The sequence below is a fragment of the Trematomus bernacchii genome, unplaced genomic scaffold (assembly GCF_902827165.1).
Source record: "Trematomus bernacchii unplaced genomic scaffold, fTreBer1.1, whole genome shotgun sequence".
In the NCBI taxonomy this organism is placed as follows: Eukaryota; Metazoa; Chordata; class Actinopteri; order Perciformes; family Nototheniidae; genus Trematomus; species Trematomus bernacchii.
The window spans coordinates 5,997,766-6,023,385 of record NW_022987608.1 but is presented as its reverse complement, the minus strand read 5'-3'; the positions used below and the strand labels follow the sequence as shown (position 1 = coordinate 6,023,385).

At 39.0% G+C, this 25,620-nt stretch overlaps 1 protein-coding gene across 3 annotated transcripts in view; it reads left to right on the top strand.

Moving 5' to 3' along the window:
• tbc1d22a (TBC1 domain family, member 22a) overlaps nt 1-25,620 on the top strand; it is a 112,167-nt gene that overhangs the window by 77,544 nt on the left and 9,003 nt on the right. For all 3 annotated transcript variants that reach the window (XM_034131438.1, XM_034131439.1, XM_034131437.1), the window contains 2 exons: nt 1,899-2,026; nt 12,991-13,086. In XM_034131438.1, the coding sequence (XP_033987329.1) occupies nt 1,899-2,026; nt 12,991-13,086 (224 nt within the window). The remainder of the gene's footprint in view (nt 1-1,898; nt 2,027-12,990; nt 13,087-25,620) is intronic.

The window sequence follows — 25,620 nt, the reverse complement described above, 5'->3', positions numbered from 1 at the left end:
TTGATCTCCACGCTGAGAACATATTGTGATCGCCACACGCAACGTATGGTTCTCTCTCTGGGTGGTTTGTTCCAAGTGAGGACATCAAATGAACCAATCATAAAAAAAAGGAGGAAACTAAACATATTTCATGGGTAAAAGGAGACGTATGAACACGTCTAAAAGCCACGCGATGTTTATATTTGGAAAAATCCAGCCTAATGAGACAAACTGAGTGCAAACTGCAGCCTTGACTGGGTATTGTGTTTATTTTCAGCTGCTATCGGCACCAGAGTTAAGTTAAATACACTATTGTGCACATAGAAATCCATCATACCTATCTTAAGACATTTCTTTTCCAAATAAAAACAAATGCATCAAAAAGCCAGTAACACAAACAGATATGTTTTCTCATTGCAATAAACATGGGCATTGTTTAGCTTACACTGTTCTTGTAAGAATAACGTTTGCTAAAAACTCATTTTGAACTGAAGATTCAGATCTATCTGTACATTTATCTTTATGATATAATATAAAACACATTATGTTGTGGACTTTTCATTGGATTTCTTGTAGGGGATACATTGATATATTGACAGCCTTTTCTTAATGGGGAAAAGGAAAGGAATTTTTGCTTCTTCTTGTGCCAAAGTCTGTATCGTCACAGTGATGACGGGTTAGTAATTCTCTTTCCAATAAACGGCCAATTTAATCATTTAATGTCATTTCTTTATAAGCCTTGCTTCGCTTGAGGTTTGGCAGCAGCAGCCTTAAAAGACTAAACTCAAAATTATGGAGGCATTATTAATATTCCAGAGATACTGTAGGTAATCAACTATTTGACATACTCCTTAGTAACACCAGTCATGCCAACATTAATTACAGTGTAATCTGAGTTTTTCAATTTGAACTGTATTGTAATATTATATTTGAACTGTACTATGTACTATGTATTATTTTATTGACCTGTTCTTAAATCATGTTTTATAATTGTTTGTGTGATAAAGATTATGCAATGTTTTTAGTGTTTGTTGATTGTTATGTACCTGCCTGAGGACTGCAGGTGAAAATTAGCTATAATCTGGCATAATTCATATCTTCTCTTTTCTGATATTAATGTATTTGTATGCATGGTCCTTGTTGAAATATATACATAAAAACATGCATTTTAGCAACTGCCAAATAACCTTTCTGCGGAGGAATCATGTATTGTTACACATTCAAAAGGCAAAGTGTCTTGGGTTTAAGTTTAGGAGGATAGATAAGTGTCCCTAGTAACAGTATTTATAAATCAATAAATCACATACATATCTGTATACTAAAGAGTTAAAATCAGTGTTGCGCTTATGCAATATTTAAATCACAACCTTTCTTCCCCTTTGTAAAAAGAAAAAAGGCAATTTTATGAAAACCCTACAGGGCGTTTTGCACATATTGACCTTGCATGACAGAGATAAACAAAAAATACATTATTAATCGACTCCAAGTGAAAGCAATAATGTCAAAAGAAATTATGAACATGCGCTTCACACCTTACATAAACATGTCCTCGCTCCTAGATGTTGACCTGCAGTAATATGCTCTCCGTTCATCACTGGGCTGTTTTAATTCAACAACAAACACACTCGCTTTTCTCCTCTCAGTTTGCCGTGTGGCTTTTCTCTGACAATTGTGATCGCTCTGTAATTACATCTCTTTTATGAGGAAGAGGCGCGTGTGTGTGTGACACTGACTGCAGTAGTTATTAACAAAGAGGAATCTGTCTATCCTCACACTTGTTACTGTCAACATTACTATTGCCTCGAGGAATAGCTTTAGAGACGTCGGTTTTCTCTTTGCTGGAATTCGGACAAAGCAGTGGAACTTTAATAAATCTGTCGTATTGTGTTTTTTAAATTGGATTTGTATTATTTTGGCAGAGTCCGTGCACCGCCACATGCAGCAGTACGAGGTGGAGTACCTGCAGTTCGCCTTCCGTTGGATGAACAACCTCCTGATGAGGGAGCTGCCACTGCGCTGCACAATCAGACTGTGGGACACATACCAGGTAAACACACACACACACACACACAGGCACACACACACACACACACACACACAGAAATAAAGCTACTGTTATTGGGCTTTTTGTTATGTGTCCTTTTCTGGCTCTGCATGGGATTCTCAGAAACGACGATATTGTCTGATAATGACATCTATGATTGCCTCAGAAGTGGTGCTTTTGTAATTCCATCCAATATATCCCAGCCAATCCAAGCGCTATGGTGCAACATAATACAGGTATTATTATTTCTTACAATCATGACAGCTTTCTCTGTGATGGTCCTAATTACACAGAGCATCATGCAGCCATGCTACTGACACATGTATTTGTTAGCTAAAGAGCCTGACTTAATTTGTTTTGAGAAAAAAAGGGAATAGGATTCAAAAGGGAGGGGTTGTAAAGGATTCATTAATAGTTACAATGATGCCCCTTTCATGCATGAAACAAAAGTTTTTAACTTGTGGTTTAATTTTATGGCTGCTGCTCTGTTCATTTGTGTGTGTGTAAGTAAAGCTTGTGACTGTCACCCTACAAGTGCAAATAAACCAAGGAATTGGAATATTGCAATTTATATATATCAATATTCCAATTACTTCTATATAGACTATTCTGCACTATTTATATTTTATTTTATTTACTTGCACTGTTATCAGTTTAATTGTGTGCACTGTTGGAGGAGCCTGTGACCTAAGATTTTAATTGTCATAACTACACTGTAGCTATGTACAAATGACAATAAAAGCCTTGAATTGAAATGCAAGAGCGAGAGCAGGATTATAAAGAGGACATTATGCTCATTTTCAGTTTGATATTTGTATTTTGTGCCTCTACTGTGATACGTTTTATGCTTTTACTGTATGTTAGGAACTTTAGGATTTTCGCCTTTGCAGACCATTTACATTCACAAAAATCTATAGAACACACTACAGGAAAGGGAACACCCCCAAAGCATAATAGGGCCTCTTTAATGCCTGTCAACCACATGTGGACCGGCTCATTCCGCTGCCACGCGGCTTCGCCTACAGTTGCACCAAATTGTTAACTTCAGTTGGCGTTGTCAATAACACACTAATGTCTGTTATTGATTCTTTGGTGTGTGTGTGCACAGGCTGGAATGCATGCTTGAGGTCTTGAGTACATGTAATGGATTTTCCAGCTGATTCAGAGGTTGAGAGTGTAAGAAGTACGATTGCAGTGTTTGAGTAGATGAGGAAAGTCGAGAGAGAAACCATGAAGATGAATGAACAGTTGAGGTAGAGTTAAAAATGAAGTTCTCTGTCGGTGGCAAATTCCAACTGTGGAAGCTTGTTGCACAAACATGTGTATGTAAAATGGCTGTCAACCCCCGTTGTTCTTTCTGCTGCTTCTTCTCAGCATCACCAGCATCAATCAGAGTTTCATTGTTTTTCTCTGCATATTCTCATTTCTCGTAGAAATGGGATTGGAAAAGATATGTTCTCGTCATATTTACCCTTCTATGTTTGTTGGCGCAAAAGACAGAAACTGTAACTCTTAAGTCTGACATTACAATAGCTCTGAAGTCACTGTGTGAAACTTGTTATAGGGTCGTGCGGTATTGAAATGACTCCCTACTGAAGATACTGCTTTAAGAAAAACAACGATATGAGACCTTTTTGTAAAAACAAAAACTGAATACATTGAACTTATAAATACCTTTGGACTTGTTATTCATATGTTTTAATAACCAGACAAGGGGGAGGGGCAACACTACAATGAAATAACATTGCGTCACGATATTTTACACTTGATTACTACTAATCTTTATTTTTTCATGAAAGTATACTGGAATAAAAATTAAGAATACTCACAATATCTATTCAAGAAAAAATCAATGTGGGTTCTGCATTAGAATGATCCTCATATATGCGTCCCATCTCACTCAAAGCCTGTCCAAAGCCACTGATGTTGCTCTTAGGCGGATTAAACATAAAATAAATCCTGATATGGCTTGCCAGATCTAGCCAAATTGAAATCTGTAGATAAATCTAAGCTTCCCACCCAAGTAAAGGCTATAGATACAAACAAATAGAGACTGAAAATAGCAGTGTTGCATAATTAATCACTGTTTATTGTTGTGGACACGAGGGCAATTATCATGGCTAACCAATGTTGTGTTGAACCAAATCCGGTCAAATCGCATAAACCTATAATGTGGTTTCCCATTTACGCCAATGCATTATTTGAAACCATGTAAATTATGCACTTTTTGGATTGCAGCTGAGTGCTGTAGAAGACCTTGAGGAGTGAGTAAATGGGCAAGAGGAAGCTAATGGAGATGGGTAAGAGATAAAAGAGTAAAGTGGGGTAGTATAAGACGGGGATGAAAGAAAGGGTTGACAGCGCGAAGTAAAAATAGACAGAATTTTAAAAGACTTAAAATATTTAAATAATGCCAATTTGCAGTGCTCAGTCTTCAGTCTTCAATAAACCCTAGCTTGCATGGATAAACACTGAATGACTCTAAATCTTCATGAGTCTGAAGCTTTGTGAACTTTAGCTGACTGAACTTTGGACAGAATGAGAAAGATTGCAACTGACAGGTAAGAGCCAAGGATGGTATTTCTCTTTTCTTGCTTTACTTGAATTAAAACACCAACCTCATTTTGGTGTCAATTGTAGTTTGTCTCCTGAATTCTGATAGAACCTTATTGGCGGCTTGAGGATAAAAAACGATATAATGTTTTACCTTACTGCAAGCAAAGGGTGCAACTTTTGAGACATAATTACCTAATTGTAATCATTCAGTTTAAGAATTTCAAACCAATAAATGTTAGCCCTACCAATGCCTCCAACTTACAGTAAATGATCAATTTCTTTTTTCTCAATTACTGTACATAAGACGGTTTTGTTCCAGCTACTAGCAAACCTGAAACCAGTCCAAAACACTTTAAGTCCTAGAGTTTAAGTGCACCCCCAAGACTTATGTGGACACCTGGGATCGAGAAAGGACGCTTCGGCTGACCCAACAGTACCACTCTGTCTTCATGAACCCACTTCCTGGTCAGCCATCGCTTATAATTACTGATAGCCATTACGCTTTACTCTGGAGGGTTGAATCAGTCCTTACAACAAAGGCCAGTGCTCTCCCATTTAGGAAGGTTCTTTTTTTTCTTTCGACAGAACCAAAGCCAATTGGTAGTAGAGACAGAAATATCTCGAGGTGTAGAACTCAGTAGGAACATCTTGCAGGTTTTAGGTGTAGATAGTATGAACTTTGATTCATTGATTGACAGGGTAAGTGAGAAGGCGTAGAGAAGTGGTTATCTGAAGAAATATTTTCTTGGACAGGCGTGAAAAGAATTGCATTGGAATCAGAGTTGGTGCCCTTTACAATACTCAATACAAAAAAGGAAATTAACACATAATTACCTCAGGCTTGTGGTTAACACGCTGTATAATGGTCTCCACTATACATGAGCTTTGCATGGTGTCCATAGTAACAAGCAGTTCATTTTCGTCGGCAGTGAAGAGCTCAGCGACAAATCTAATCATCATCCTACTCAAGGAAAAAGCCGGAAAGGATGGAAAAAATCCAGAGAGACTGGCATAGAAATATAGACAGAGAACAGAAAGTAATGCTTAGAAAGAAATGGATTTACAGCGTCATAAAAAAAATAATACCTTGTCCGGACTTTCAGTTACATTTCATGTCTCCTTTCCTGAGCGTAACTTAAGCATTGACAGCGTCAGCACAGTGGCTACAGTGATGGATGAGTTAACACCCCTGGGCAGTTTAAGTTGTATTCATTATAATTTAGAATTATTTTGCTGATTTATTCTGCTTTTATCCCTACTATAAGACACCTCCACACACACAGCAACAGTGATCCAGGGAAAGTTGTAACTCACGTCAAGGTTTTATGGGTGTTTTTCCCAGAACTGTTGCGCTGCATCCGTATACTAATGCAATCGTATAAATCCATACATCTGACCTTATTTAAGCCACATGGTCCAAAAGGATTTAGGTTCAAAGCACTCCACAGCTCCATTGTGGGAACAGTTTGGGTTTAGGCGAAATTAGACTTAATGAAAATAACACTTACATCGTTTATCGCATTTCTTTCTGAGACAATATATCGTCAAACACAAGTACTTATGCGTACACCATGCTACATTGTGTCTAACACAGAAACAAGTAATGCATTTTTAAAGAGAGTTGTTGCTTTGTTGGGCCTTGACAGTAGCTCGAGTACACAATGTACTTGTAATCCATCCTTTAAATATTTGATGTTTTACAATGTCCTTTGGATCGCGTCCCCCCTTAACACGCCCATTAAGACATCACACAAACACGCACTACACCTTCTTTGACACAGTCTGTCACCTGGTAGGTATATGAGGCCATTTGCACTCATGAAACTTTCAGCAGAGCTGTCGGCAACGCTGCTCGTCTCTTCTACTCTGTCCTCTTCTACTGTCCTTTTTTATAACTTTTTCTCCTTCGGTGTCCTCTCTGCTTTGATGTCCTTTCTTTGTAACGCATCCTAAATGTACCCCTCTATCCTATCTTTCCCTCCAAGTCCTTAAGGATTCATAAATTGTCCTTGACTAGAACATTTTTTCATAACACAAGATATCAAAAGTTTTGTAAGCGTGTGCTCCTTCCTTTGTCAGAATGTTTCCTGTGTTTCCTCACCTCTGAGTCAAAGAATGTTTCTCTGTTTGGTGATTCAGTTGTTGTTAAGGCCCATTTTCAAACCAGAAAATATGCATTATTCATTCGTGTCCCAAATAACTGGATTTCTGAGCTAGATTAATGCGACTTTTTTGACAAATCCGTAACGCAACGCATGTGTCGATAAATCAGGCAAAGAAAGAAAGAAACATTTTCGCATTGGCGGGACAAAAAACCCTAGCGTGTTTTGGTCATTCACAAATGCAGATAATAAACAGAAAGACCTTGCCCTTTGCCACTGAGCGTGCGTGCGTGTGTGTGTGTGTGTGTGTGTGTGTGTTCCAGGGGAGATTTTAACCTAAGCGTTGTAATGTCTCCGCTGTGGTCTTCTCTCTGTGGTGCGGCCATCTGTTCAGTAGCCTGATCCAGCACAAGACAGGCTTTCTCTGTCTTTCTCTTTCTGTCTTTTTTACCTTCAACCTCATCTTCAGTTTTGTATTTTTCTCCTGTCTTTTCCTTTTAAAAAAAACATTTTGCCCTCAGTCCGATTTTCTTTTTCTTTTCTATTCGTCACTATTGATCTCAAGACTACGTGAGAGGGAAAAAAAAGAGAGTTAAAAATGAATGATGTAGAGCGAAACACACACATAGACAGAAACATGCCTTTCCTTCCCGGCATACACACACACACACACAGACAGACGGACAGACACCAAATTATCCCTGTTGCGTGGAGCATGAAATTAGCAAGTAGCTCAGTGTGGCAGCATTAGCATGGCTGTTAAAAAGGATACGGTGACATTTTCAGGTTCTGAAATATAGTCCTTTTCCATATGGACGGGTGTATTTACCAGGCTGGGAGCTATTTACCGCAAACAACCACTGCCGAGCGCTAATGTTAATCGGCATTGGCTTTGATGACTTGAACTCCTTGTGATCTGTAAAATATTTTATTGCAATAAAAGTCAGAAAATAACCTTAATTGATCTTATGCGTTTTGGAACTGAATATCTTCTGATTTGGAACTTTTCAAATCGGCCGATTATTTGATACTGACAGTTTGAATCATAAGTTGCAGCTGTAGTACTTTATTTGACAAATATGATAAGCTTATTAAAAATATATAATACGTTTCTTAGGATTAAACCAATGGTTCCCAATCTTTTAAGTCTATCAAGTTGCTGCTTTCTGTCATACTTCAGATGTCTTTCAGTTTTTAGAAGTTTCACTCAAAATCCCTCTAAACTTTTTTGATTTAAAAAACGATTCAAGACTGAAGGTTGTAGTGTGAAATATTTGCAAGCAATTATTACAAAAATGTCGACATTTGCTTAGCACGACATGGCAATCAACAGTCTAAATGGGGATGTGAAGCTATTAACTAAAACGTTTTAAATTATTTGTATCCATTACGTCCTTGCATTATTAACCATTGGCTGCCTCTAGCATGTTATCTTTTATATTGGGAAAATGCAAGTTTCAAATAAAGTGACTGCCAAATAAATAATTAACTACATTTGATTAAAATATTTATTTTTAGTGCATTGACGATATCATACAAAATATATCCAAAGAAACTTATTTTTTTATATTTGTTAGAGATAGCAGAGCAGCTATATATATACTCTATAATTTAACTTACCACACATTGCATGGCTGTTTATAAGGGAGTAAACTGAAAAGCAAAGTTTACATGCTAACCGGCTCCTTTTTTCCCCTCTTAGTGTTACTAAATAAAACCCAACCCATTTCTGAAGTATCATTTATGTATAACTTCTTCTACCACTCAAATACCACACGCTCAAATGTTGCATAGCCTTGAGTACCCATCAAAAAGCTTTATTCTGTGTGGAGATGTTGAGTGTAGACATGAGTGATAGTAAAAAGCAGTGAAGTAGTGATCCAATTGAGCTTGAATTTCTTTGACGGCATTATTCAAATTGAAAATAGAACAGTTCCTCTGAAGTAACACTAAGAAAAATAACCTTCTGAATGCAGTGGCTCAGACCTTCATATCTTTATCAGACTATACAAGGGTTACATGCTGTCTTGAATATGAATACCTGCCAACTGCATTAGACGGGGATTGTGTGAGCATCCCAGAGGGAACTGGCCCTCTTCACTTTTCCGCTTCTCCGCCTCTATCTGTTGTAAGGTTTGGCCTTGCGTTCGCTTCAAACAATGAGCTAGGCCTCTGTAGACAGAACCCGGGTCATACACACACCTAGCCTTTTCAGTCTGCCATTAATCCACACACTCACACATAATATTCTCCTCTCTGTGCCCCTCTGTCACACTCCCGCTGACATGAGCATCACCATTTCTCCCTGTTTCTCTTTTTACCCTCTGTCTTGGACACAATCACTGTGAAACAAGGATTATACGATTTTCGAAGGAAACATTTATCGCAGAGCTAATATACTGTGATGTTGAACGTGTTACTCTCCATTTCGTCATAAATATAGTGATGTTCAACAGATACAGTGTTTAAATGTAAAACTTCTATGTCGTGCACGCGACCCAAGCCCCATCGTGTTGAATTGCACACAGAAATACTTGCACAGCGTTTTGCAGTTAATGGCGAATATCGCCAATCACTGCCAAAGTCTTGTTCATGTAATAAGAAAATTGCTTTAAAATTACCACTCCAGTGCCTGCACTTCATCACAATCTTCCCATGTAATTGTTACATCACTTTGAATCTGCTCGTTTATCATCTTGCATCACTCCCCAGCAGCATCACCTTTTCACCTTGTCTGGAATCAGTTCCTCAGGGTATCGTGTTAGGCCCACGTCAGGATGCTTTGTTTTTGGTGGGATTAGACAAGTCAGACAGTCGACGCAGCAGTTTACAGACACTGTGACTTTGCATTAAAACTTCTCATCCTCACTCAGCATTCCTCATTCCCTTTGTCTCCTCTGTTCACCTTTAGCCCCCTATCTTCTCTGTACTCTTGTGCACTCCCCCTTACCTCTTACCTCTCTCCTTGTTGAATCCTCTCGCTGCGCCTCCATCTCTCCCCCACTGTTGCCTCTCACCCCTTCAACCTTCGGGCATTTTTTTCTCTACTTCAATCAGCAGCGCTCGTCAGTCTGAGCCTGGCCTGTCTCAGGCAATATGGCTGCCCCGACACAAGGGGGGGAGGGGACCGAGCATAATAACAGAGGAGGAGAAGAGAGAGAGACAAGTTTGACAGTTACCTTGACACCCATGACAAACTTTTTTTTTGTGCAAATCATAATGATGCTGAAACAGCAGCAGTGGATATATTGGGAATGGAGAGTGTCAGAGAGGGAAATGGGGGAGAAAGAGAGTGATGAGTGCTGGCAAAGATGTTGAAATGTCATGCTGTAACATTTATTTTATTTTTTTGTATTTTTTTTATAAACATTTTTCCCAGTAACTATGTTTGCAACCAACCCCTACTGGAGTCATCATTATCTGTTAGTTTTTTTCTCATACAAAGTTTGCTTTTGTATGTTAACGATAATTCACGCTTTAGCTGGAAGTGGAGTAGCTCAGCTTAGTTTAGCATAAAGACTGAAATCAATGGGAAACAGGCTGACATTTTCTATATTTTTTGTGGTACACAAAGTGTCTTTTTGCTGTTTAAGCTAACTGCCTCTGGGCTCTAGTGTTAGACAAAACAGTGTATCAACTTTCTCATGAAACTCAGCAAAAATAATATTTAGTGTTTTCCAAGATGTCAAAATAGTCTTCAATGATGTGACCTGTTTTTCTGGCGGGATTCTTTATTTGACTCCATCCATTTGAGCACTCAAAAATTGTTCAGCGATACATCTGTATAACATTTTGGTAATATTTCTCACAGCTTAAGTTACATTTCCTTGATATTTGTTTACATCTAAAACCCAAAGATAGTTCATTTAAAATTATAAGAAAATGTTATACATTTCAGAAGTGAAAAAACAAACAATGTTTATCATTTTAACTTAATGAATTACTTAAGATCACTCAAGTAACTGAGTGTTTAGTTCAGCAAAAATAAATGTTGGTCTTCAATGTGCAGTCTGTCAGTCAGGCACAAAACCAAATATTCAGTTTTCTTTCTAAACAATCCTGCACTTAAGGAGCCTTCCTATAGTGAGTGTTGTCTTGACTTCAGATGCAGAAATTGCACCTTAAAAGCCTCACACTACCTTGTGATTGAGTCATACTCAAAGTGAGCATTTATTTCAGTATTGTTCTTCTTTCTGCTGCCAGACACACATAAAGTGCTGTCATTAGTTCACTATGGAATGAAGGCAATACATTTTCAAATTAATGGTGGAGAGCCATGGAAATGATTGGTGACAAATGAAAAATATCAAGATAAGTTGTTAACAGAAAATGTTTTTGATCAAGATAAATCGATGTCTCATCTGTGATATATTCCCCATAGTCGTATTAATGAGAAAAAGAGAGGAGGGTGGGCGACAGATGTGTTAAATGAGACTGAAGAATGTGAGAACGGAGGATAGATGACTGAAAAAGAGGATCAGGGGACCGACAAAGAGACTGGATTTCAGAGTTCCACAGTCCCTAAGAGTTCATTGGTGCCCTCATCCATGAACTCACACTCACAGAGAGAAAATCTCATAGAAGAAAGGAAATTAAAACCACACGCAGCTTGGAGGGTGATAAACATTGTGCTCCCGTATGCCACTCGTATACTCGTAACTCATCTGTGTGTGTGAGAGTGTGTTTGCTCGCCTCTGTTGTTTGCATTGAAGATGCAAGGTTAGACCAACAAGCCAATCACCTGCCAGTTTACAACTCGAATCACGCTACGCTTCGCTGTTCACAAACACCCTCTCTCACACCACACTCCTCGCAAATACTCTCAGTTGAGGAATTCTGAAAATTGGTTTAACTAAGTGGGAGGTAAAGTAAGAGGAAAGCCAAGCAAAAGGAGACACTCACAAAAGGCGTAGGGTGATCAATCTGTTACAAAAGACTTAACACAAGAAGAAACAGCGGAGATGGAGAGCTCACATCCAGCCTTTCTTATTTTCATGTCTCTGTGTAAATACGTCCATTATTTCTTCCTGCCTTCCTGTTGGGAAATGCAACTACAGTATCACAGCAGAAAGGCACTTCCTGTAAATTCCTGCAGAGTGATTGCTCTCTGTTACACACATAACATTGTGTTTAAAGGGCAACACTTGGTAACTAAAAGAAGTGGAAATGATAATGACAACACCCTCTAATTACAGTATTAAAACATGGCTGAAGTATTGGAACATGTGTGTGTCGTTCAGGCTTTTTTCTTTTTCTCATCTGTCAAAGCATCATTTTGAATTATACTTAGTGTGTGAGTCAGTTTCCTGTTACTGTAAATGATGTCTGGGTGGTACATTTTGACAATTTGATGTCACTATGTTACCGAAGTAAACAAAGGAGTGTGTGGGAGAGAAACTCCATATGGAAGGAACTTTGGGATTTTAGCCTTTTCAGACCATTGACATGCACACAAATGACCTATACAACAGGAAAGAGAAAACTCCCAAAAGAAGAAAAAGCCCTCTTTAATGATGCTTTTTCTAAGCACCACGTATTATCAAAGAAGACCCATGAGGCCACACTTTAGGAATAATTTATGAATTCTTTCTATAACTAAGAGTGGGATTGACTTTAGTGTTTTTTCCACGTGTATTTGTGAGTTAAGACTGAGTTATACGTCCTTTTCCCACAATATAATTCCATGAATTTAAGCTAAAATAACATACAGCATGTGGCTAACTAATCCCCAGCACAGGCATAATGTGCGAAGGCATTCAGAAAAGCACACATTAAAATGCACTTCTGATATTCTATCCCACCTTTAAGGGCGGCATACGCTCCCTTTTCACTCGCATTTAAAGGCTCTGGTAATTATCCCCCGTGTGATAGGGATGTGGAGAAAAAAAGAATAGAACAAGGAACATCTCATCCTTTGTCTCCCTCCCTCTTTAATTCCCCAGCTCATTCCCGAGTCATAACGTAACGAGGGGTTGAAATAAAAAGCTGTGCGAGGAAGAGGGGATTTGTCTATTTCTTCCTCTGTCGCCCTGCGAATGTGAATTTCTGGATTGTGACAGATACATGTTTTATATTCTCTGCCTTTATATCTCTTCCCCTTCCTTTTGTGTCTACGCCGCCTAAATACATCCTCTTAAAATTCTTCCAAGTCTTTTCTTAAAATGAAATGTGATTTCCTGAGGACACTGAGGCCCTTTTCCATCCAAACTGAAGCTTCTATTTGAACATAGTTACATAGCAGAGTGTGTGAAATGCTAAACTTGTTGCAAATCAAGATCTGTGCTCAACATTTCTGTCTCTTTTTTCCAGGCTGAACCAGAGGGCTTCTCCCATTTCCACCTCTACGTGTGCGCAGCCTTCCTGGTGAGGTGGAGGAAAGAAATTCTAGAGGAGAGGGACTTTCAGGTAATGTTCACACAAGACACAGGGGGCGCCATAAAGCTATATGTTCCTACATCGAGAGAGCCTTATATACTACATGTTTTCACAACCTGCTGGTGACCCTCATGGTGATATACTGTACATTGCTTATTTCCCTGTAAATGAATCTGGGTTTGTGTGGGAAAAACAAACAGACTGCAGAGGCTGTTCATGGCCTACATCCCTCTCCATTACCTCCCCGATCATTAACTGTGGGGTTCAGAAGTCGTTGTGAGTGCATTAGTAGATGACAGTAGACAGCTGCCAGAAGGTGACTTTGGTTGCCAGCTCACTGGGGGGACTTGGCTTTTTAACAGTAGCAACACAGTGTAATATCATCACACACAAACATCATCTCTGCTCTTTGGCTACTCTGCCTTTTGCCTTTCTTTCTCTTGTCTCACATGTTCTCTACTTGAAAGGGTGTCAACGCAACATCTTGCAAGAAACAGCGTCTGAGGGCTTCTTAACATTTAATAAACTATGAATGTGTCATACTCACTTAACGGGAAGAAACTCAGCTTTCAGACAATATTAACCATGTTTAGCTAAACGAAACAAAAGGGTAATAACAAAGGCTCTGAATTAGCCCTGAGCGAAAAAATGCTAACGCAATTAGCACAGAACTCATGGTAAAATACCCTTATTACTTATCGGATCTGCACACACAAGATATCGATTAGCAAGCTGAGATTCCACAGATTCTAGACATAAGTATTATCACTGAGCGATCAGAACTCGCGACAGGGGAAGCAAACATAGACATCACAACACGTAGCATTACGGCGCAAACACAGGATCAATTCTTACCTATGCTGTTGTTCTGATCAAAAGTTGTGTTCAATGGCATTAAAACGCTACTGAAGGTTAATCCATAGGTTAATCCAATGTGTCTGTGTCACTTTGAAATTATTACTGAAAATCCATCTTCATATTTATGTCAATAACGGAGATTTCATATTAGCTGCTACGAGAGTGTATGACAGCTTCCTGTTTTGGGCATTCTGGCTACGCATCACTCATTCACCAATGGGTAATGTTTAGATGGATTTTAGGAACTTCCCCTCGATTCTATTGGCTGTAACGGTTAAAAAGAGGTGTCAATCATCAAAACCGACCTAGGGGGGCCATAGATATGTAAAATGCACCCAAACGGACACTATAATTTACATTTTTTTTCTATGTTCAATCTGAGTTTACTTTAAAATAAAAAAATTCTATATTGATTCTGACTCTTCTACATCCAACTCACAGGTTTATCATTGCTTTGAGAAAAAAGATTATTAATTTACGCCTTTTAGAAGTGAAGATATAGTCATTTGTTCTGGGAATATCATTTTCGAGCCTGAGACCTGAAAAACAGGCTCGGGGCTCAACTGGTTAATGCTTGGGATCAATATGGATTGACACCACTTATATTATTTCTATACTCATTGTACACGCTTTCCTTCTGTCTTTTCATTGCTCACTCATAGGAGAAGTGTAAAACGCCACAATAGGAGGGAATCAAAAAGGACCAGATATGAGTCACTGTTGCAAACTGACCTTCTGTACTGATGATAGTCAGTCGAGTGTGGTTGATCAATCCCGATGTTTTAACTTAAAATCAAACCGACGTTAGCAGCAGTCTGATGAGCAACGCTGTTTTCTCTCCTATGCTTGTTAAGTGAATCTCACGTTCTCATGTGGCTGTGACTGATAGCGCCATTCATCCTCTTCTTTTCACAATTTTGCAATAACTCACATGGTTATCTATTCATCGGGACATAGGGACGTGCTGCCCTGATTCATTACACTAAAGTAAACATATGATATGATCAATCAATCATTGTCATCTCATGGTACCGTGTGGTCAACTGTATTATATTCACATTTACAAGAATGCAAGCACACTATCCTCCCAACTCCGCATAGCTTTCCTCGCTGGCTCGCCATACTGACTACCAAGTCGTGCGCCAAGGGCAAAGTTTCCCTCCTCGTGAAGATGAGAGGAAAAGAGGAGGCGTAGAGGGAGGAGAGGATCAGGGTGGCAATGAGGGGGTAGGGAGAGTGGTAAGAGACAAAAGCACACATTAAACTTTAGTGCAACGGAAGGGAAAAAGAAAGCTTTTTGTTATATGGTGTAGCACTCTTTTGTCTAATGTTACAACCCCTACAACATTATTCTAAAGACACAATGTTACAGATGATTAATTAAAGCTGACTATGCATCGGGCTGCAGCTCGCACACGCTTGAGGCTTAAAGGCTATAACAACCTTTCAAAATGCAAACGATAAGCGGTAGGTTTTATATATCAGTGGTTTCAAAATAAAAGTAAGGAAAACTGCTATCCTGAGGGTGATGTGTTTATTAACAAATGCTATATATGTGTACTCAGTGAGGACTCTTTTACAGAAAACATACAGTACATCAAATGTATTCGCATCAACCACAATAATATGTGAATTATCATCATTAATCACATTTTTAAATACTAATACTAGTACTAAAATACCACTACTTCATTATCACTTTGTGGCTTTTTTTAATACATCCTTAAAGCACATCATGACAAATGGGAGAATAGCAGTTTCCCACAGTGTGAATAAATTACAAAAATAGCTAGTAATGACATGTCGGATCATAGCAACAGTGACTATTGCCGTCATGCTTGTTTTTATTTATCAAAACCAGTGCACTGAGTTGTTTTATTTCGAACTTCAATGAGAAATGACCCTAAGCGTTTCAGAGGTCCTGCAGATCTGAGTTTTTCCCGTAGCTCGCCTTAGGCGCTAACGCTGAAGAAAAAAGGGATAAACCCAATACAATTACAGCTGATACAGGGGGGGCACTCAATCTTCTGTCACTCCCACCATATCATAAATCAGAAGTCTTCAAAGGCGATAGCAGTGGAGGGTTGTGCTTCTAAATAACCTGTGTTTTAGATGAAGGCCAGTTGATTAAAGCCGGTCCACCCACTGAGACACTTGGAGGCTGTCGGAGTTTGAAGATGAGGCATCAACTGACTCATCTCTTCATACTTTTCATGCTCTTTTTACACCCTCTCCCCTATTCTCACTCCAGTTAAGATTGCTATTTTTTGTTGGATTCCATTTTCAGATTGAATTTCAGATGGCTATAGGTTTTTTTAATGGATTTTTGCAGCGTTTTGAGCTATGCACACGGAGAAGCCTCGCTAACCTTTATGTAGTTACAGTCTGCCCGCTCTTGCATTGAGAAAAAAAGAAAAAAAAGGCAATCCATTTATGAAAATATTCATAATTTGAACATGACTTGGCAGGCACACTGAGAGCAGACAGAGCCTGTGGGGGAGTCAACAATGGCAGACTTGAGAATCATAATGAATTCAGTAAGCTCCTCTGCACCATCAGCTTGAAGACAGCTAGGTCAGCTTAATTTTTGATCACTAGAATGGGAGAAGCTTGTGACTTAACATCACTGGGAGAAAAAGGGACTTTTAATCTGTGCAGTTTTAATTTATTCCCTTCTGCTTGTTAGCCATTCTAGCAGTATGAGTCTATGCAAGCCAATGCCTGTCCACAGCTATAGCCCAGAATGGAATATCTCAATGCATACTGCTTGGCTTGCCAGGGAGTTTTGTACAGACGTTACGAGTCCATGTCAGCTCAATTACTTTTGGTGATGTGTATCAGCCCTAGTACTCCAACGTTTTCCCTTATCCAGTGAAATATCCTCCCATCTAGATTAATTGGCACATTTTATTCAGAAATTCATATTCCCCAGAGCATGGATTTTAATACTTTGGTGATCCCCTGAGTTTTCCTTTACCCATACCATCAGCCTTAACTGTACTTTCTGTTTATCACTCATTAGCAAAACTCACATGGTGAACTAGCTTAGTATTATCATCTTAACACTGCACTGATTCTAGCATTGAGTTTAAAGCATCACTGTGAATACAACCTCATAAAGCAGCATGGCTGTATATTTTTAGTCTTGTTTTAAAATGTATCTCAGCTCATAGGCAAAGTTCGAAAGGTTGAAAAAAATATATACAAATATATATATATATATATATATATATATATATATATATATATATATATATATATATATATATATATATATATATATATATATATATATATATATATACAGTACAACATCCAACATGTTCTCAGGCATGCAACCTAGTGTCAGTCCAAAGTTTGTTTGCCTTAGTTCGGGACTTAGACTCCTAAATAATAAAACATATCATACCGGAGGAATGGTATATACTTAATGCAAGAATCTTAAGAAAAACTTTCCTTATACTCTGTACTTCCTTGGGCTCTGTAGATACCCTAGAAAGTGGTCTCAACTGCATGAAACACTTGGCCTTGATTAAAAACAGGTTTGTATTAAGGACATATCTTTATTTCTAATACCCCCTTTTGTTCTATTATATCAGGTTTAAGTAAAACTTTCTCTGTTTTCTAATCTTTTCCTGCTTTAGAAGTCTCTTAATGTTCTTTTCTGGTTATACAAACTCAACACTTGTCTCTGTTGACACACACACACACACACACACACACACACACACACACACACACACACACACACACACACACACACACACACACATACACACATACACACACACACACACGCTTACAATCAGATACAGCCAAATGTCATCCTGGCATTTTCCCCTGCCCAGTATACAGCAAATGAGCTCTCGTCGCCTATTTGTTTATGTCTTCACGGAAGTCTGTTGTTTGTACTTGATGGAACACAGATGTCGTGTGTGTGTGTGTGTGTGTGTGTGTTGACTGGCTCAGTTTGTCAGTGTAGCAGATTAAATTAATATGTATTCAGTTTAAAATCGTGAAGTTACAAATAATAATTCATAATAAATGACTTTTCATGGGGTTGTGGCTTCGAGGGAAAATTGCTCTTTTTCAGAAATCTATCAACCAAATATAATACAATTTTACTAAGTACTTTTTTGACTAAGATTAGTGTCAGTGAGGAAAGAGAAAAAGTTCAGATTTCTTCTCTTCTCAGCTTTAGTGGTTTAATTCCAAGAGATTTCTGCCTGGGATCCACTGAGCCTCAGAGTTCAAACGTAGGCCTGGCAGGTTTTTAAGGGCCTGTTGAACAGCTCTTATCTCCACATGCTTTATCCAACAACCCTCACAGCATCCCGCTCCTCTCACGTTCCCCTCTCGTGTTACTAATTCACAGCCTCTCTTGCTGTTCAATTTCATCTTTTTTTTTGTTTTTCCCGTTTCCTTCGGTCTCCGTCTTTCATTCTGTTCCTCTTTCCTTTCCCCGCGTAACTCTGATACTTCTTCCTGCTCTTTCTTTGGCACTTTATCATTAACATCATGATTAAAGGGCCTTCAGGGATGGAATTGTGTGTCGAGCCCCAGTCTTCGGTCCTGACTGAAGACTGAAATATCAAATTAGATCGATTGCAGTAATTTGTCTTTTTCATGGTTCCCAGAGGATCATGCATTCTGACAATGGAGATCCTTTGAGCTTTCTTTGAGTGAGGTCTACATTGTGGTTTTTAGTGGAATGTCTCAGCGGCTATAAATTGATTGATTGATTTCATTAGATATTCATGGTTCTCAAATGATTAACCGTACAGACTGGTGTGTCTGGGCCTTAAGAGACATCTTGTCTTCTTTCTATGAGGACATCCAGTAGTTTAGGGCTCCTTAACTGTCCAAAGGCAATACCATTATTCCGTCTAAGACAATCCAACACACCCATTAACAGAAACAGAAATCAATTTTGTCTTTTCAACATGCATTTACACAAACAACACGGCCTTCCAGCAATATAATAAAGGTTTCCAACCTGTTCTCTTCAATCTACTTGGTATTAAACTGATTTGCTACTCCAATTTTCCCATGCCTGTAGGCCCGCTAGATGCTAGTTAGCACAGCATAACATTAACAGCTTGTTGTTTTGTGTTATTGCAGTATATTACTGCTTTGATTGATACTGGGTTTGCGAGAACCCCTGGTCTACTTAATTATTAACATCCTGTTTATAAATCATATTGTGTTGTATTAGATTTGACCTCTTATGAAAGCTGGAGTTGCATTTTTAAACTCTTAAATGCGGGAGTTGAAAAACAAGTTATTCTTCGGAGGGCATTTTGTTTAATACATGTAACCCTCTAAATCTGCTCCGTCACTGCATTTCAGTCAAGCCCTGTGTAAAAGTGTGAGCTAATTGTCTTTAATGTAAAATGCAGTGGGTGACAAACTGCCACAGAGTTACACGCTCCGGCTCCTGAGAGGGAACACGAATGATTGATTCACTTTAATAGTTTTTAATTTAAAAACGCATGCAGAAAGTAATTTAAAAAGGATAATTCATGCATTGTTATCAAAACTAGTAAGGAGAGTAAATGTTAAATCTCCTCTCCTGGTTGTGGGATTGGATTGGTTAAGCTGCTAAATGAATAGCAGGAGGAGTAAAGCACTCCCAAAGCAATCTGCCTTACCCCGTTCCAGCTCAGCTAGCACACAACCGCTAACTGCAGGCCTGCAATGCAAGGATAAGTTAGCGTGTGCACCAACACACACGCAATTCGGTGCCGGTCTAACCCTCGCGCTCATAGACAAGACAACTCAAACAAACAATACACACAGTAATAGGTAGAGATATTATACAATCATTTCCCATAAGTCCATGCAGACACCAGCAGGACTTTGCAGAGCTGCCTTTAAATTAGTAAGAAAACACTCTGCCCTCTGGTCCCTCAGACTGCACTAGTAGAGCTTCTTAATTGTGAAACCGAACATCATCTGGGAAAATAGAAAATATGCCAATCTGCATCGAAAAAGCCCTAAAGGTTCGGAAGAAAGTAATAGCCATATTTTTCAGTGACATTTTAAAATCATGGCTATTTTCGCAATTTAGCTATTTTTATAATTTGATTTCAAAGAGGACACCCTTAAAAAGGACGATTCCAGGTGGTCCCTCTCCTTAAACAGACGTACATTTTACTCAAATTGTCACTATTTGCAGGAGTTCTTGGTGCTTGAGAAGGAATCTGTTGCTGCAACTACCCTGTTAAAAAAAGAAATGGTTGTTTTTCTGAAAGTATTCAGCCGGTATGATACATCTTCGGCACTCATGCTTTGAAGTTGGCAGCAGAAATGGTACTTTGTCATTTTCCCAAGTTTGAAAAGGCACATAGAGTCCATCTATCCATCATTTAGCGCTCATCCGGGGTCAGGTCACCCAGTAAAGTATTTCCAGCAGAGGGGCCCACACTTTCCTCCTCCATGTGAGAGTAGGAACGAAAATTGCACAAAGAGTACATACTCAAAGCTTTATTTTTTTTTGCAAACTATGTCTGTACCTCTGATCAACATACACCATTTATATGAACATTATTATATAAGACCCCCTTTACACTTGGTAATGTGGATTTAAAGTCAATTTTCTTACAGCAAAACATATATATTTGCCATTAACATACATCTAATTATTTTGTCATCCTTTACAATGCCAATCTTGCACCATAGCTATTATTAAGATGCATATTGCGTTCATACTTTCACACTTCATAAGAGGTGATTAAAGAAACAGCTGGGCACTCAATAATGCGTAAAAGACCTACTTTATTAATGTTGTAATGTGTACCTTCTCCAGTCTAATGCATTTCACATGTTCCAGGATAACATGGAGTTAATATTCTGTGTTACATTTTGTACATTCAAAGTCAAGCAGCACATCAAATAATCTGCACACTCACAAGGACACACTTTTTTTGTGTCCATTCAAAACAAAACTATAGCATTATTTGTCAACATTGATTTAATGGCCGTCATTCCAAACCTCTTGATCACTTTAACAGAGTTTCCCTGAGATTTCATTAGCGAGCGCCGCTGAATAGTCCCCGTCGCGAGGCTCCCCCGTCGTCATCGTTAATGTGAGGCCAAGCGTTTTCGTGAAAGTAAACCTATTAGTTCTGTCTAAATGGAATCACTGTGTCACTACAGTTTTCCCGAAGACTTGCAGGAGCAGCTGAAGCGAAGGGAGGCAAAGATTTGTTTTCACTTTAATTAATGGTGTGTGAAAAACGGTGGACCTTTTGTAAATGTCAGCGTCTGTCCTCAGATCAGTTCTGCAGACCCTGGGTTAGACCGCCTTGGCAATAAAGTAGAGGAGGGTACTCCAGAGGAACCGCAGTGCTCTGGAAATGTCAGCACTCTTTCAATCACAGCAACCAGGAACATGTTGTTTGAGATGAATTATTATAATGCAGAGAAGATGAAATCCACAAATTCTTGCTTGGATTTAATTAGCCAATTGGTTCTGTTTTAGCTTGAATTATTAGTTGTTTTTGTCTTAAAGGGGCCCTATTATGCTTTTTTTGGGGTTGTTCCCTTTCCTGTAGTGTGTTATATAGGTCTTTGTGCATGTAAATGGTCTACAAAAGCTAAAATCCCCAAATTCCCTGAAACATTTCAATTGGACTCACTTACTTTGTTAATACCGTAACATAGTGATATCACATTGTAACACTCATGCTACTATTAGCTAGCCTTCCAACACATTGTAAGTGATAGGCTAAGGGATCGGAGAACTCTAACGCAGCGTCCACACGGCGGCGTGCGTTGAAGCTTGCCGGCGGGTGTGTCTGAAACTCGACCAACAACCAATCACATGAATCTCCCGCCCCAGACACACAAGCACGCGGTTTGATTGGCTAGAGCTTGTACTGGCATATGATTTGATTGGCTGACGCTTCCGTCGAAGCTTCAAAAGTTGAACATTGCTCAACTTTTGAAGCGAGCGCCGCGTAGCGACGCTCCCACAATGCAGTTGGGCGAAGCGTGACGTCACCCCATTCAAAGTGAATGGGCAGAAGCGTTGAAGCTTCAACACACGCCGCCGTGTGGACGGGCCGTAAGCGGTTGACCAATCACAAAAGAGCCGGCCAACTGACCAATCAGAGCAGACTGGGCTATGGTTTCAGACAGAGGGTGAAAAAACATGTCACAGTAGAGGCACAACATACAAATATGAACCTGAAATTGAGGCCCCTTCAACTCAACCAAACAGATAGATCTTCTTGTTCTCTTCTATGTGAGGCGATAGCAACGGATCATGCCACCTTTATTTTCTCCACCAATGAAGAGTTTTTACCTCATTTAGAACCCTAATTTAATCAGTTTGTTATTTGTGCGTTCCCTGCCACTGCTCTGTATACTGATAAAAGAGAAAGAGACATTAGCGTGTTTATTCACCCCAATCATTGTCCTAATTAAGCCATTATTTTTGCCTGCTGACACATTTCACAAAGACCTCCTTTAAAGTTTATTTTGGGGGTGAAACTAAATGTATTCATTCTAATTATCAGAACAAAGTGTGTCCCTGTCAGGACGCCAGGACAAATGCTTGAAAACTGGAACTCACACAGTCTAATCAGGACATCTGGTCACTCGTTGTTTTGTTTTGCCAACACATAGGCTGCAAACAAAGTAGTCCACAGGGCCCCCTACTGGGAAATCACTTTTTTCCAATTTCTATGACAAAGCTTTCCCCATGCACATTTGTAATTCTGTCATTTAATAATATGTGATATGCTGATATTCATTAATCATTCGATATAATCACCCTTGTTTTATAACTGCGCCAGTCTATTTCACAGTTGATGGCTCCTTGTTGACTTGTAGGAAAAAAATATTTATCTCATTTTATTTGATCTTGTCTTGTCTTATATGTCAGACTATCTGTAGCCACAATTTAGAACATTGATCCTGAATTATGTGCAACTCTTTTTCTTTTTTTGAGCAATAGCAAGTATCCAACTTGCAATCCATTGTAAAGAGCTTCATCCCTCCTCTTATTAATTCCACATTTTCCCCTAATTTATCATGAGAAGATCTCCTCATTTTCTCCCCCATGACTTTCTCCCCAAAATGCACTGATATAAAGCAAACCCTCTTGCTTCGTTGAAGGATGGCAACACATTAGACATGACCACCCCCGCTAAACAACTTTTATGAATCACCCCGTTGATTGAGTGCTGCGCCCATATGAATCTATTTGTGCTAAAAACAATAGGAGACGATGAAAAAGAGACAGGGCTTATTATGGTGGGAGTAATTATGTAACCCCATCTTGCCTTTTATTCTGTGGCATCCATCTTTCATACGTATATCTTCTCCATCCCTGACAACCAAACTTTAAAACTAACTTCCATCGGCTTGTGCGCTGAATTTATGTTGTTTCGTTGGCAAAAGCCGAGGTGTAAGTGTTTTCTCCTAAAATATGTGTTTGTTTGATATATCTACTTGTGTTGTTGCTATTGCTCATTGCTTTTGAGCACAAGCAGGAGTTTAAGCATTCATCACCTCAAAGCCGCCAGTTGTGGGATGATTAGCTTTCGTTGGGAGAGTCATCGCCGACAGTATCATTGGCTGAGGTTTACTCCCACGAGAGAGGAACATGGAGATAGGAAGAGTCAGATTTTTATGTATTTTTTGCCCTAAGATAACAGAATTACAGAATTGTTCTGTCAGCCAACTGCATGCCCGCCTGCTCAACTCACTTAAGACATAAACACACCAAATAAACAGCACTATCGACCCGCTTCTGAGGGATAAACACTGCAGCAGCAGGGGGAAATGGATTTTTAAGAAAAAGAGAAGAGAGGTTTGAGGAATGCGCCAGGTCATGAACTGACACATAAATATTGAATTTTAGATTGAAATGCTCTTATATGCACTGCAAGCCAGAAATGAGGCATTTCTGCTCCTGGTTTTTTTTCTGAACCCTTGATTAGCATGGCCTTTCTTTCCCTGGTGATGACTGGAGTTATACGGGTAAAGCTGGGGTAGAGGGTTTTTGTATGCGTCATTGGGTAAAAACTCGGCATACTATACTATTATGACTTTTTTCAACCTAGATACTATGTCATTTGTTCTTGACATACGATACTACTCAGTATGTCAACGTTTATGGCCTCTACTTGGTAAAGTGCCTCTTGATCTGTTAATAGCTCAAATGTTGCAGTTATCAGCATGGTATCCAAGTGTAGATCAACAACAGACATGCGTTGCAGTGGATTGGCTCATACATTCCTGAAGTACTTTTCCATGTTCCAAACGGTGTGATTCTGGGCGCTAACGGTTGAAGCGGAAGGGGCAAATGCATAAATATTGACTGCTCTTGAACTTTGAAGTTATACGTGCTGAAAAGTGAAACTTCTCAAGCAGGGTGAAATATCACCGTTAATGCTTCACTACACAGAGAAAGCAGAGACAACTGCTTTAGCACTTAGATTGCTTCCGGCTACATTTTTCCAGAGGTTATGAACTTGTCACTGGGCTGGCACTGACTGGTACAGAACGGGTGCAAGGCTAAAGCCCGCTGTGAACCGCTGAGAGCAAAGAAACCAGAGTTATTTCACAGACCTATTAACTATTTTTGATCCTTCAGTTTGAATTAAAACCATTAAAATACATTATTTTCTGTGGTGCTGTTAGTGGTCGAAGTATCCAAATGATAACCTCAACGCCAACACCCACGCTTATGTGTACTGAAAGCTTTCAACCAATCTGTCATCCATTCCCATTCACACTCCCACAGTATTTAAATTACCAAAGGTTGAACCCACATCCCACATGTCCCTTATCTTTTCCCTTTTATAAAATAAACCGCAGGAATTAATTGTATTTACACATCGAGGACAGACTTTGACTCTGCTGCACATGCATGCTAGAAATACGTCAATGACAAATTAGCTAATTGTTTATTTACTCATTCTCCTTTTTCTTTCCAGTCCTGCATGGAAGTTACTTAAACCTTGGCTATATAGTTTCATAAGTCACCATATTGCGTTACTATCTGTGTTTTCTCACAATATTCTATGAATTCCTTGCCAAAGGGACATCATTAGGATTGTAAAATTCTTGTTTTTCATGTTTTTTTTTGGCAACATTTGTTCACTGCCACTGTTGCTTGAAAATGAATTTAGTCTTTTGTTCATTATCACATTGAAGATTATTATAAATCCTGTTTGTAATCTTCCTGAAAATACAGATCCTACATCCTTTACATGGACATCACATAAATGCATAATATTGGAGCATATTTTACTTTATGATGAGTTTGGGGACTTCTGCTTTATGTACTCTGTAAAAAGGACAGCACAGTTTCCTCCAAATGTGCTAAAGACAGCTGAAAGCACCCCACTTGCCCTAGGTACAAAAAGAGAACTCCCCTAGAGACAGCTGTTGACATTTTCAAGACAAAAGACAGGCGAGGTGTGAGTCTCTGTTTTCTATCCGCTTAAACCAAACCTGACACGCCTGCAGAGCACAGTTCCTTCGTATGGTCCCTTACTACAACAATGGAATACAACTTTACTGCTAGAATGATATATATACTGCTATAGTATAATAATGTAAGGAAAATACATACATTGAAAGGCATGAATGTGTAATTTATTTGTGTATAAGTAGGGATTTTTTCAAAGCCGCTTGGGAATGACTAATGAGAAACATGCCGTCTTATGGGCAATTAAATTACTTTTTTTA